This window comes from Leopardus geoffroyi, chromosome D1 (genome assembly GCF_018350155.1).
Source record: "Leopardus geoffroyi isolate Oge1 chromosome D1, O.geoffroyi_Oge1_pat1.0, whole genome shotgun sequence".
Lineage (NCBI taxonomy): Eukaryota > Metazoa > Chordata > Mammalia > Carnivora > Felidae > Leopardus > Leopardus geoffroyi.
The window spans coordinates 100965745-100980623 of NC_059329.1; the positions used below are offsets into that span (position 1 = coordinate 100965745).

Sequence of the window (14879 nt, forward strand, 5' to 3'; positions counted from 1 at the left end):
ATTGTGCACCAGACACTAAACCTTAGTGCAGAAACCATTTTTAGCAAGTAGTGAAGTACCCTAGGGAGTGTGACTTTATTTAATAAATAGAAATTCCTGTCAAATAATAAAATGTTCATTTATTTGAATCATCATTCTTTACGATGGGTTGGAATTCAACAACGGGTGACACAAACAATTCAAAATGGCTCTGAAGTCTACAAGGAAATTGGAAACTTGGCTAATTTTTGTTACGCCTCAGGGGTTAAGTGGCCCTTTGCTTTTACAGCTCTATAGTAGTTTTTTGCCATAATTTTATAGACAACACATTACTGTCAACCCTGATGTATAAAAAGGAGCAGAATTATTAATAAGAATATGTTGTAATTTAAAGATAATGACTATAATTCATATAATTAATGATAATATATATGATATATATGACAATATATACGATATAGTTTGCAGCATAGTCCATGTTTATGTTTGCTTTCTCTTGCACACATTTCTGCTCCACTCACTGCAGAATCTATAATTCATTGTAGTTTATTTTTTTCCTTATTTGGTAAGCATTCCTTTCTGAGATCATCCAAAATGTCCTTTTGACCCTTGCCTCAGTTGAATCAACGTGGGTGTCCAGGCATATTTATTTCTCCCCTGAAATAGCTTTCCTACTACACAATTTCCTAATGGCATTTTTCATCTGGTCATTTCTCAAGGTATAGACTAAGGGATTTAACATGGGAGTTATCATAGTATAGAACACTGCCACTGCTTTATCAATAGATAAAGTAGCTACCGGTCTCATGTACGCAAAAATGCAGGGCACAAAGAATAAAACGACCACCGTGATGTGGGAGGAACAGGTGGAGAGGGCTTTGCGCCTTGCCTCCAAGCTGTGGTTCCTGAGGGAGCGCAGAATGACCACATAGGAGACCATCAAGAGGAGGAAGTTTAACAGACAGATGAAACCACTGTTGGCAGAGACGAAGAGCCCTAGAGTGTGCGTATCAGTGCAGGCAAGTTTCAGCAAAGGGTTCAGATCACACATAAAGTGGTCTATGACGTTAGGGCCACAGAAGGGTAATGGGATGATAAAGAGGATCTGTATGGTTGCATGAAGAAAACCTCCCACCCACACCACTCCCATTAGCAGGCCGCATACCCGCTGATTCATGATGGTTGTGTAGTGCAATGGCTTGCAGATGGCCACATAGCGGTCATAGGCCATCACCGTAAGCAGGATGACATCAGCACCTCCAAAGAAATGTTCCCCAAAGATTTGGGTCATACATGCATTGAATAGGATGGTCTTCTTTTCACAGAGTGAATCTGTGATCAGTTTAGGGTTATTGACCGAGGAATAGCAGGCATCAATGAAGGAGAGATAGGCCAAGAAAAAGTACATGGGGGACCCCAATAATGGGCTGGCAGAGATAGTGACCAGAATGAGCACGTTTCCTACCACAGAGACGATGTAGATGGCCAAAAACACAACAAATATGACTTTCTGCATCTTTGGATTCTCTGTGAGCCCCAGTAGAACAAACTCTGTCACGTTGTTCCTATTCTCCATTATTTCATATTATGGTTAATTACATTACCTGAAAAGAAAAAGCCTTTGTGATTAATGCAGCCTTGAATTTATTAACCTCCTTCTTGTAGTAAATAATAAATTCCAAATTCTACCAAGTCATGAATTCTTATGAGGTTGTTGAGATAAGTTCTGAGTTCTTGAATATTACTTACATTATCTCCTGGGTGAAGATTCTGTTGCATGTAGACATGAGAAACTTTTGTAAACAAATAGGTAGAAGACCATGTTTGTGCACATAATCACCCGAGATGACAAAGCCTAACAGAAAGTAGTGCATCATACACAGAGTGGCAGCTAAGTAAGAAAAGGGAGATGGAACATGATGTAAAGTCTATGAATGCAAAGTTAAGGAGCTTTCCCTTTATTCTTAGGAAATGGGGAACCATTGGCACAAATCAAAAATACAAGTGGAAAAATGAAGAGGAATTTGAGGAAGGGGGAATAAGGGATATGATTTTAGTAAAGATCTTACTGTGCCTTGGATGAAGTGGGGTGAGGTTCAGTAAGGAGACAGAAGCCAGAGACAGAAAGCCCAGTTAAGAGATTATTTATAACAGTGGACATAGGAGGAACAGGGCATTGGTGGTGGGTAGGTAAAGAGAGTATACCAAAGCTGCTATAAATATAATTCATAATGCTTGTTGTCTAAATACAATAACATTACAATTGCTAACAATTTTTATATACCTCAACAACTGATTTCTATGTTCGTGGCATTGTAACAAGTGCCCTGTACCTATGATCCTACTTAATATTGGTAACATCCTGTGTGGCTGGTATTATCTCATACATTTTGTGATGAGGAAACAGTCAGAGACTTATGTTGATGGTAATAATAACAGTAATATTAACTAAAATTAAATGTTTAGTGGATCTAAATATTTTGTAGACATCTGTTGATATAATCCCCACTACAACCTTGTAAGATAATTACTGCTATTTTTTAAATACTTGTCTTATACATTATGTAATAGAAACATAGAGAAGTTAAAGATCCTGCCAATATCAATATTCTAATTAAGGACAGAGCCAAGATTAGTTCCGATTATATTTGTTAATTTTTTCCTTAAAATTCTTACCTGTGCCCTATTTTCTTATAATTAACAACATTGAACTAGTAATGTCCTCTTTATATGACCACAATAATTATAATTGCTTTATTACTACTTTGGAGGCAAGGGTATATAAAATGGTTTCATTAGTAGACACACACACACACACACACACACACACACACACACACACACACACTGACATGTTTAAATTCCCAATTATCAAATGTGGTATTACATTCACTGAAAAATCTTTTTATCTGGACTTCTCCCTCAGACCTAGTTCTCCCTACTATAATCCACTTCCAAAGCAAACCACCTGCAAAATGTTGACAAGGATTGCCATGTGGTTAAGTAAACGTTTTGGTTTGAAAATCAAAAAGACCTGATTAGAATCTTGATTCTTCTACTTGCATCTTCTTTGATCTGGAGTATATATCTAGTACATCACATCTTTGTTTCCTCACCCATAAAGCAAGATTAGTAATATCCATCTTACAGATTTTTATGAGAATTGATTATGGAAATATATTTGAGCAGATTACCACAGTGTTGCACACACAGAGGGCTCTCATCTATTTTTCAACTGTTTATGCATCTAGGATAATGGAATGGTTGACATGTTGAGTGATAATTATGCAATAATTTAATTATTCAAGCATTCAGGAAAAATCAACTGCAATTTTACTTTTAAAGAAGATATGCAGACTCCATTACCCATAGCCGTTGTTACCAAGAAGAATTCTCCACTCATGCTTGGACTAAATGGCTGATGATATATGTCATTTGTATTCATACTTCAGTCTTTTCTATGTGAGAAGTATATTTATAGTTTTTCCTCTCTCATGATTAATCTAGATTATTAAACTAGATACCTCCCTGCAATTGTAAGTGGTCTGGTGACAGAGAGCTGGGTTCTACAATTGGCTTAAATTCCATGAAGTTCAAAGCTTTCATCTGTCAACTTAGGTAAATGATATTTACCAACCATCTTTTGAAGAAATGGGGTGAGGATAAAATACTCCATTACTATGTTTGAAGGGACTGAAACAATGTTTAATACATGTGGGAAGTAACAATCTTTAAGACACATCAGCAATATTGAACACTTACCTTACAGACATAGATCTTCCTGATGTTTGGAGAGTTTTGGAAATAATCCCACCTTCAAAGTAACCTTCTCTAGATAAGTAACTTTCAATATGAAAGATATGACACGCTTGGAAAGAGATTCTTCAAATAATCCCATATCAAATTACCAGTTTTTAATGAAGTGTTTTTATAAGTCAAAAGCTTCCCTTCTAGCCCAAAGCCTCAAAAAGTTGTTACAGAAGACCTGGGATTTGAATGTAGAATGGATTCTTTTGAAACACTTTGGAGAAAAGATCTACAGATGGCTTTGGTCCCATAGGCAAGAGGCAAGAAGCATGGAGGAAACACATTCAAATGGGTCATTCCAACCATAATGAATCTTGCTCTGGAAAATGTGATCAACAGAAACCATTTTCAACTTGCACTGCATGGATATTTAAAGAGGTTTCCATAAAGGTTCAAGGACCTTGTCTTGTAGCTGCTACTGTGTCTCCCAGGAATTAATTATCTCCTCAGATGGAAAGGCCTTGTGTTAAAGCCATGTTAAAGAGACATGTTTGACAAATATCCAATTGTGAACAGGGAATTGCATTCCTTGTACTTGGAACCTAACCATGTGAGAGTTCCCTTCTCTATGTGAAACTTGGTGTCTAAGAAAGCTACATGTCCTGTGAATGGAAAAATGCCATAATTCCAGTGTGGGGGCTTGTGATGTAATTAATCCATTGACTCACGTCACAGAGAGAACTTCTGTCTCCATGGCAATAATAAAACTTTTTTGGAACCTGCTAAGGATTGCTTGAGAGCTAGATCGATGAGGGCATAAGATCATGCAGCCCCTTTGAAGTCAAGACTCCAAAAGCTGGTTTTCACATGTATCAGGAAGCTACGGATGTGAATAAAAACTCTACAAGGCTCCCAATGAGTTATCTTAGGGATTTATGGTCTGGTCAGTACAGAATACTAGGCAACATTGAAATTGTGGCGAGACAGCAGAACACGAGTGGAGAGACCTAGTTGCTCCACATCTTTGTCACTTGGTACTGTTAGTTTTTCCTTCGAGTCATTCTAGGAGACGTGTGGTGATGTATGGCTGTGGTTTTAATTTTCTTTTCCTGATGGCTAACGAGGAGATTTTTTTTCATATTGTTGACCATTTGTAACCCTTGTTTTGTGTAATTTTGTTCAAGTCCTTTGCATAATTCAAAAATAACGGTTCTGGTTTCCTTCTCACTGTTACAATTGTTCTTTATATATAGTACAGGTCTTTGTCATACATATGTTATGTATATATACAAAATTTTCTCCTAGTCCATAGATTGTTCATTTAAAAATGGTGCCACTTGAATAGCAGCAGTTTTAAAACTTTGATGAATCCTAATTTTTAATTTTTTTCTTATGATTAATGTTTATTATTTTGTATCTAATAAATATTGGTGTACTGCTTAGGTCAAAATGGTTTCTTCTGGAATTTCTATGGATTTAACTATGGATATTTAACTTTGACATGTAGGTCTCTGTCTCATTTTGAGTTAATTTTTGTTCATGGTATGACGTGAGATTGTGGTTAAGATTAATTTTTTTTTTCTCATGTGGATATACAATTGATCCAGTATAATTTGTGGAAAAGCTTATACTTTCCCCATTTTATTACTTGACATTTTGTAAAAAGTCACATAATCAGGCCTATTTCTGGGCATTCTATCGGTTTCAAGGTCTCAATGTTTACCTCTTCGTCAATACCAAACAGCATTGATCATGGAGCTTCATAAGAATTCTTGAATTTATGTTTATGTGCCCTGGGAAACCAAAATAGCCACTGACTCACTTTGTTGCGATATTCACTTTATTGCGGTGATCTGGAACTTGAGTCAACAATACCTGAAGTATGCCTGTACTTTGCCAGGCTGTTTAAAACTCTGCCTTAGCCTTCACTTCTCGCTTTCATGAGTGGTGAATATTTTAGTGTCTTCTTGAACATTGCTCAGCACCCATCCAGCCCTGAGCATCTACGGATGGTTTTCTAGATTCCCTGGTATATACATAGGTGGTTCTCATAGCCCTTATTCTCACATGTATCTACTTTCCAAACCTCATTCTTCCTAAATTTTTCAGTCGATTTACTGCTTTCCTTATCTTACTTTTTGCCTCAGGCAGTTGTAGCCAGTACATTTGCTCAAATGCTTTTTTTTTTTTTTTCAATTTTTATTTATTTCCGAGACAGAGACAGAGCATGAGTGGGAGTGGGGCAGAGAGAGAGGGGGACACAGAATCTGAAGCAGGCTCCAGGCTCTGAGCTGTCAGCACAGAGCCCGACGCGGGGCTCGAACTCACAGACTGCGAGATCATGACCTGAGCTGAAGCCGGACACTCAACCAACTGAGCCACCCAGGCGCCCCCAAATGCTTTTGATAAAATCTGCCCTGCAGGTCTTTCCAGCCTCTAGAAGTCTCTAAGGTAGATGAAACAAAATCAAGCCAGTGAGCCAATTCTTCAGGGAGCCACCAAAAGTGCAAAACATACCATCCCAAGTTTTCGAGGTCAAGTTGTGGCACCAGCAAAGCCACAGGAAGAAGGTGAGCCATCATCCTCATGGCTGCAACTGAGCTGGGAAGTGGGAAATGCTGAGTAAGTTAAAATTCCACAATGTTTTCTTTCCAAAGCGTATCAGCTTCTTTCTTCATGAATCATTCCACTGGTTGTGGTAGCTTTTAAATAGGTTTAGTAGTTCCTAAACTTTGGGAAATCCTAGGCAGTGATTTAAATAGCTAAACAGACACCTAACATGTGGCCCAGACATTCCTCTGGTATTTATGCAAGAATAACAAAAATGTATGTGCATACAAAGACTCTAACTTGGGCTATTTGTAATAGCCCAAAATTGTAAATAATCTCAAAATTTACTAGTAAATGAATGAGCAAATTGTGACATAGCCAAACAACACAATACTACACAACAAATTAAAGAAAATCTTAGTTGCTTGATATTTCATTATCTAATACTAGTGTAAATCATGTCTATTTTAATTACATGTCTTATTGTTTATTGATGGCAAATAGACATGTATTTGAATATTGTATATTAATCTTATGGTTGGCACTATGCAGCTCTGCTATTTCTAACCATATCTATAAAATTTTTGGATTTTGATGTGAATGATCATGTCATCTGCAAATAATATCAACTTTATTTCCTCCTTCCCATTACCTGCATATCAGATTTCTGTCTTACTGCGCTGCATAATAGTGTTGAATAGAAATCGTGATAGAAAGGAACATTTTTGTCTCATTCATTTTTTTCTCAGTTTATTTGTTTATTGTGAGACAGAGAGCACAAAAAGGGGAGAGGTGGACAGAGAGGGAGAGAGAGGATCCCAAGCAGGCCCCGCGCTGCCAACACAGAGCCCAGTGTGGGGCTAGAACTCACGAACTGTGAGATCATGACCTGAGCAGAAACCAAGAATCCGATGCTTAACTGGCTGAGCCACCCAGGCGCCCCATCTTTTTGTCTCATTCTTGATGTAGGGAGAATGTATCTAACTTAATCCCTTTAGGATAATGTTTTCAGTAGAGCTTTTAAGAACCATTAGAACCATTATTTTTGGCGTCAAGAAAATTCCTTTATATCATTAATATACTTTTGAATTTAATACTGGTAAACATTTATATGATAAACATATAAGTTTATCACGTACTTTTTCGGCATCTGTTGAAATGACTATTTGGGTTTTCACTTTTAATTTCCACTTTTGTGGATATATTTATCAAGTTTCTAATAATAAACCTATTATAGAATAGATAAAACTTGGTAATGGAATGTTAATTTTTATAGACAGTTAAAGTAATTTAATATTTTGTTAAGACTTTTACACTCTTAATTTCAGGAGGAAAAGCACCAGTGAACAATTGTATTTCCTTGAAATCTAGTCTTTCACAATGAATGGATGAAAGTTTGATTTTTACTCATCTATGAGAAACTGTAAAAGAGTGGAGTAATCTATTTTGATAAAATGTTGTAAATCCATTTGTGACTGGTATTTCTTTTATGGGATTAATTTTAATGAATTCTGTTCTTTACTAGTTATAGACTAGCCATTTTGGCAATTCCTCTGAAGTTAGTTTGGGTATAATTTTTTGTAGAAACATCTTTGTTTGTTTGTGTATGCCTTCAAAATTATTGGCATTTAGTTGTTGATAATATTTTATATTTTTCATCTCCAGTTTTATCAGTAGTTATGTTATCCTTCATTAACATTATATATTTATCTTCTTTAATGTATACTGATCCATATTGATAAAAGCTGAACTATTTTGAAAGGCTTTTTCCAAGATCCCACATTAAAATTTGTTGCTCTTTCTTTTGTATTTTTTGTTTCTTTTTAATTTCTACTATGATTTGCCTTATGTTTTTTCTTATTACTTTTTAAAAATTTCTTATATTTATATTTTATTTAGTTAACATACAGTACAATATTGGTTTCAGGAATAGAATTCAGTGATTCATCACTTCCGTGCAACACCCAGTCCTCATCACAGCAAGAGCCCTTTTTAATACCCATCACCCATCTAGCCCCTCTCGCACCCACCTCCCTCTACCAACTCTTAGTTTATTCTCTGTCATTAAGGGTATGTGGTTTGTTTCCCTCTCTTCTCTTCCCTCCTTCCTGTATGTTTATCTGTTGTGTTTCTTAAATTCCACACATGAGTGTAATAATATGGCATTTGCCTTATTACTTTTTTATGTGCTCCTGTCTTCTAAAGATAGCATCTTTTTCAGATTTTCTTTGTTTCTAATGAAAATGTTAAGGTTATAATTTTCTTCAAAAGCACCACTATCTCTGCATCCTATAAACCTGGACAGGTAGTAGGTTCCTTATAGTTTAAGTCTAGGTAGTTTTTAAATTTTCCAGTATTATTTACTTCTTAACAAGTTAGCTATTTTGCAGAATATAGATGTAATTTCCTAATAGTATATATGTGTGTGTGTTTATATTCAGAACCACCTGTATCTAAATCTAGACCTACTTATACTATTCATCATGCTCAGAACTTTGTATTGTTTCCTTCTTTACAATATGGTGAGACTTTTAAAAATAATCTAACAACCAATTTTATGCATATTCTATCTATGCATGCAAAAATATATACTCCTTGCTAGATGTGTAATTTTACATACATTTCTATATATTTTAAGTTCTGTTGTTCAGATCTTTTAGACCCTCTGAACTTCCTGCCTTCTCTCCTCACCAATAATTGAAAAAGGAACATTGCCATCTTCCACTGTGAAGGTGGATTCATATTTTTCCTCATGTGGATTTCTCTAACCTTGTTGTGTGCATTTAGAGGCTACATTATTAAGTGCATGCATGAAGCAGGGTCTGCAGCCAGAAGACAGAGGCAACTACCATTATTTAAGGAGTGTTGCGAGAGGTTATTTTTAAGATGTGGACAATTAGAGGAAAATCACAAGGAATGTGCAAGGTCCTGGGGCTCATGGAGTTGAGTATGATTGAGTACAGTAGGGGCACAGAAGTGGCAAGCAGACATGGAAATGAGCAATGCAGAAAAAATAAAATAAAATTAGACCTTAGATGGACCTAGCGTGAACTAAGGGCTTCAATTTATTAAACCTGATTTACTCAAAGTAAAACAAAAACAAACTAAAATAAGGAAAATAACTAATGATGCATTGTGGCACTTTCCAAATTCTAACTGGTACCTTAATATTAGATGATACCTGGTAACACAAAACAATGTGCATGACTTCTAAGTTTCCAATGGGTGTAATTAACCATTGAGGATAATTTCCAAATCTTCACGCTAATGGCAATGATTCCACGTTGATGAGTAAAATATTAATACTCTTCTATACTCTCTTTGCATATTTACCTCATTAGATGATATGAACAATTTAAAATCTATATGTGTATGTAATACATATCTCCAGGCTTTGATGAAATTATCCCAGGAGAAGGGGGAGAGAAAAATAGATGCCCATATTACATCAGTATTACAACATTCAGAAGTATTGAATTACTAGAGATAAATGAAGTAAGCCTCAAGGTCGTCTATATGACCGCTATATTAACATGGGCTGTATTTTTTAAATTATAATCACACACACATCAGCTTCTGTAAAATGCCTGTGGGAGATTTCCCCTCAGGACCCTCTCATGCTTTAACTCAAGGTATTCCCAACAATGTTTTCGTGAAAGGCTCTTTGGATGGAAGATTCACAGGAGAGTTGGAGATGCTCCATGTCTGCTGTAATATAACACAGACACAGAGAGTAAAGGGAACCGCCAGAAGGATCACCTTGACATTTATATACAATATTATATATAAAAATACATATAATATATAGACAAAGATGAAATCATTATGATTTCCACAAGTCTTCACTTAATACAAAATTTGATGTCATAATTAAAATTTTTAATTTCTTCTGTAATTTCATTGGTGTTTTTTAAAGTTTATTTATCTATTTTGAGAGGGTTGGGGGACAGAGAGAATCCCGAGCAGGCTCCTCACTTTTAGCACAGAGCCCGACACAGGACTCGAACTCACAAACTGGGAGATACTGACTTGAGCTGAAATCAAGAGGCAGATGCTTAACTGACTGAGCGACCCAGGCTCCCCTTCTTGGTGGCAATTTTGAGAGGGCATTCAGGAGAATGCTGGAGTGCAACTGAGGAGGGTTTTAAGCCTTTATTTTCACTTAGCAGAAGACATCTAAGCATAGATGAAACAAAGCAGAAGCTTCCAAATCATACAGAAATGGTTTAGATGGAGATCTCCCCCTTAGGATTTATGTAACCTTGGATGCAAGTTCCCTTATTTGCAAAACAGGGGCAGTAATACAGCAGTCCCCTTTACCCATGGTTCATGTTCCATGGTTTCGGCCACCTTCTGTCAACCACGGTCTGGAGGCAGACGATCTCTATCTGATGTACTGTGAGAAGGTCAATAGTAGCCTAACCCTACTTCCCTGTGCCTATCTCATCCACCTCACTTCCTCTCATCGTGTAGGCATTTTATCATCTCCTATCATCACAAGAAGAAGGGTGAGTACACTAAGGGTGAGTATAGTTGATATTTTGAGAGTGAGAAGGAGAGAGAAAATGGGAAGGGAAAGGAAAGAAAGAGGCACAGGGAGATTTTGTGAATTCATTTTTTTTTTTTCCCCAGAAGATTCCCGGCACAGAGTTTATGGGAGCTGCTTGGAAGGATCTTTTTTTATACTGATCTCTATTTTCACAATTGATATTTAAGCATTGTAGGTTGAGAAGCACTGGACTATCTGTTAGATGTTGAGGCTTATGCCAATGTCGGCAAACATTCTAAACCAAAAGTTGCATTTTCTACGGTTTTGATTCTCTAGTTCTTATTCTACGCCTTTAATGAAAACCTACTCTGGGATTTCTATATGTCCTTTAACTGATCATATTCTTCCATATAAACAAACATTCATCTTGGATATTCTCAATTTATACATAAAAGTGCTTTGCTAAGCGCTATGTGGAAATCAGGACAAACTTACACCAACAGAATGTTTTTCCTTAACCTCAATGTATGTCGAATATAAGTTCTTCAATCCGTCCCGTTGTGGCAGAAAACAAAATCCACAGGTAAAGGCAATCAGCTGATGAAAATGCTGGTACGTATCTTCTTATATAACCATTTGTTCCTCTTCAAACATTGTCGGGGGTACTCTTCTGTGGACCTGACAAGTTAGAATGATAAGACCTTCTATTGTATATTCTTAAATGGATTTCATTTTGCTCTTGGATCCAGAAGTTTTAGTTCCACGTACCAGCTGAAGGGGGAGGATCAGGGAGAATGGATTGCTCAGTGTGAACAAAAAATAGTTAACCAGACATGGGAGCCTGGATGCTCACCTTCATGATCATCAGATGAGGGATCTGTCCACTACATCATATTGTTCCGCCGTTGGTACCATTAAAGTAATTCCGAGACATCAATAGTCTTTTAGGCAAATCATGATTTTGCTGTGGAGGACGCTTGGTTATGGGTAAAAGGTGACGTTTCCACATATTCACTCTCTGCTCCTGGGTCTACTGCGTCTAAGTGGTTGCACTGTTCTAAACGCATCGCTAAATATGCAGGACATTCTTTAATCACACTGGGTTCTTCAATATGTACCAGACGACAACTACCTGTCCTCAGTGTTTCTAACATGTTAACAGCAACCTCTAACATGTGTATTTAGAATGATTAGGAAAAAGGGAAAGCTTTTATATAACAAGAACCCGTGTTCCTGTTTTCAGAGGCCCAAATAGTGTTTCCAAATACCTATTTTCTGTATCTCCATGTCCTGACTCTTGACCAAACTGCCAAGAAGGAGAGTCACTGGATTTGTTCTCAATGAATTCAGGTTATTTATCTGCTACAATTAAGAACCTTGATTTTGCTTTCATTTGAAGAATATTAATTCCACTCAATGCACAGAATGTGGTGTTAGGTTGGGATTTTATAAATCATTATATGTGGCATAGAGAAGGGGAGGGGATTACTTACAGTTATTTGTGTGTTAATGCTAGAGATGAAAAAAACATACTATTTAAGGAGGTGGAAAATAGACGGAAGTCCATTTGGTCAGTGGATAATGTAGCATAGCTCTCAAGAGCATACAACTTAGCATCAGATACAGGATGATATCTTAGGTTGCTACTTATATCTGAAAGAATTGGTATTATTATCCAAACCCACCCATTTTTGTTCCCCCACTTGTCAAATGAGTATCAGAATAGTAACTATTTGGATATTATGAATTAAATGCATGCAAAATGTTTGTAAAACCTCCCAGCATAAAGTATGCTGTCATTAAGTATCATTTGAAATATAATAATGGCATCAAACCAGAGGGATTTAAAAGATTAAATGCAATAGTTCCTTTGTGACCTACATGTTTTTCAGTGTAAATATCCTCCAAAAAAGTACTCTTAAACGTGTCGTATGTTCTGTATCATTTCAGATGAATTAAATTTCTATTGTGTCCCTGGACTCACCTCAACCTCATGGAAAATCAGAACAATGTCACAGAATTTGTTTTCATGGGTCTGTGGGGAAATAAGCAAATGGAGCTCCTGTTCTTTTTCTGGTTCCTGCTCTGTTACCTGGCTGTCTTAATGGGCAACGTCATCATCTTGCTCACCATCACCTGCAGCCATCTAATCGAACAGCCGATGTACTACTTTCTCTGTCACCTTTCCCTCATGGATCTCTGCTACACCTCTACCGTGGTCCCCAGGCTAATCAGGGACTTAGGCGCCGCCAGAAGAAACATCTCCTATAACAATTGCATGACCCAGCTCTTCGCTGCCCACTTGCTGGCGGGTGTGGAGATATTCATCTTGGTGTCCATGGCTTTTGACCGCTATGTTGCCATTGTCAAGCCCCTGCACTACACGGTCCTCATGAACCGGCAGAGGTGTAACGTGTTGATCTTCACGGCCTGGGCTGTGGGGTTTTGGCACTCCATTGCTCTGTTGCTCATGGTACTCAACTTACCTTTCTGTGGTCCTAATCAGATAGATCACTACATATGTGATGTGAAGCCTCTTTTGAAACTGGTGTGCAGAGACATTCGTGTTGTTAGTATCTTAGTGATTGCTAATTCCGGGATGGTGGTGGTTGTCATTTTTCTTGTCCTGGTGGCTTCTTACATACTCATATTATATAATCTTAGGACCCGCTCCTCCGCAGGGCGACGCAAAGCTCTCTCCACCTGCAGCTCTCACGTAATGGTGGTGGTTTTATTCTTTGTGCCCTGTATCTATACTTACGTTTTACCTGCAGGGAGTGAGAACAAGGATAAGGAAATCTCCGTGTTTTACACTGTGATTGCCCCCATGCTGAATCCTCTCATCTATACCCTGAGAAACACGGAGATGAAAACTGCCATGCGGAAGGTGTGGTCTAAAATGGCACATTCAGAATGCAAGTAAATCAGGTCATATTCATTATGCTTTCAATCCTGTGTGCCCAGAGAATTTATCATTTGAGATGTTATAGAAGGCATATAAGGTTTCTTTGAGGGAGCTGGGCTGAATGATTTCTGACATCATATGAGCCAAAGACACAAGTCACTGTAATTCCACATTGCAGTCTGCACTTTAAAGTGTCCAATTAGTCCCAGACGTGAGCGCTTGGATTTGAGGAATTTAAGAGATGCCCTTCTACAGCACATCTCTGATCCTATCACTGCTAGCTCCAAAAATATATATATGGAATCTGATATTCCTTGGAATAAAATCCAACCTTCTCACTTGTTTATCATAAATAATCCCGAATTGGACCTGGTCTGACTTGCTAATATCAGAGGTCACAACATTGGGAGAAAGTACGATGTTACAATGACAGGCTTGGGGTCAAGGAGAAATGGGTGACATACTGTCTCTGGGTCTTGGCAATTTGCTTTAATTATTTAAGTCGCATTTTCAAAGTGTCTATGAAATGGGGTAATATTATACCTCATGAAGGTGTAATATCATTTAGACCAACACATGTGAAGCAAGCTTTAGCCTGGCATAAGGTGTAATGAAAACTCAAGTTATGCATTTCCCTCTTTCCCTGCCTTTCCTCCTGTATGTCCCTTTGCGCGGATGCTTTCATCCGCCTACACTGGGTCCATCTATATTCCCCAAACATACTCTGGAATCTATCAGCTCTATGGCTGTATTTCAGCTCTTCTTCTGCTCGGAATTCCCCACTCCCATGCTCGAAGGTCCATGTCTTGCGTATAATTCACATACTTAATGTTTTCTTCTTCGGGAAGATTTTGCAGATCCAACAGACCAGATTTCTGCCCTGTTCTTTTGTTCCTATTCAGCGGTATGTTTTCTCTGTTTCAAATAATCCTATGTCCTATACTAGTGGCTTCTTCGTGTGGACTGCGTTTTTTTCTAGTTTGAGCAGGAAGAGTATGTGGTATATCTTTAGTTTTTTATCTTCCTTTTTTCTTTGCTTTTTTTTAATTTGAGAGAGAGAGAGAGCGAGAGAGCGTGAGATAGTGTGTGAGTAGGGGAGAGGGGCACAGGGAGAGAGAGAGACACTTTTAAGTAGGCTTCATGCTCAGCGCAAAGCCCATCACAGGACCCGATCCCATGACCTTGGTATGATCTGAGCCGAAATCCAGA

General features: G+C 37.6%; 2 protein-coding genes across 2 annotated transcripts; one reads left to right on the forward strand and one right to left on the reverse strand.

The window, feature by feature from the left end:
• Positions 1 to 625: 625 nt before the first annotated feature.
• LOC123602643 (olfactory receptor 4C46-like) lies at positions 626 to 1555 on the reverse strand. Its single transcript, XM_045487104.1, has one exon. The coding sequence runs from the start codon at positions 1553 to 1555 to the stop codon at positions 626 to 628; it is 930 nt and encodes a 309-aa protein (XP_045343060.1).
• An 11203-nt stretch (positions 1556 to 12758) lies between these two features.
• Positions 12759 to 13688, forward strand: LOC123602644 (olfactory receptor 4P4-like). The gene has a single exon (XM_045487105.1). The coding sequence runs from the start codon at positions 12759 to 12761 to the stop codon at positions 13686 to 13688; it is 930 nt and encodes a 309-aa protein (XP_045343061.1).
• Positions 13689 to 14879: the final 1191 nt, after the last annotated feature.

What these genes read in the sequence shown, in the direction of transcription:
- LOC123602644 (XM_045487105.1), top strand. Translation starts at nt 12,759, where the DNA reads ATGGAAAATCAGAACAATGTCACAGAATTTGTTTTCATGGGTCTGTGG.
- LOC123602643 (XM_045487104.1), bottom strand. Translation starts at nt 1,555, where the DNA reads ATGGAGAATAGGAACAACGTGACAGAGTTTGTTCTACTGGGGCTCACA.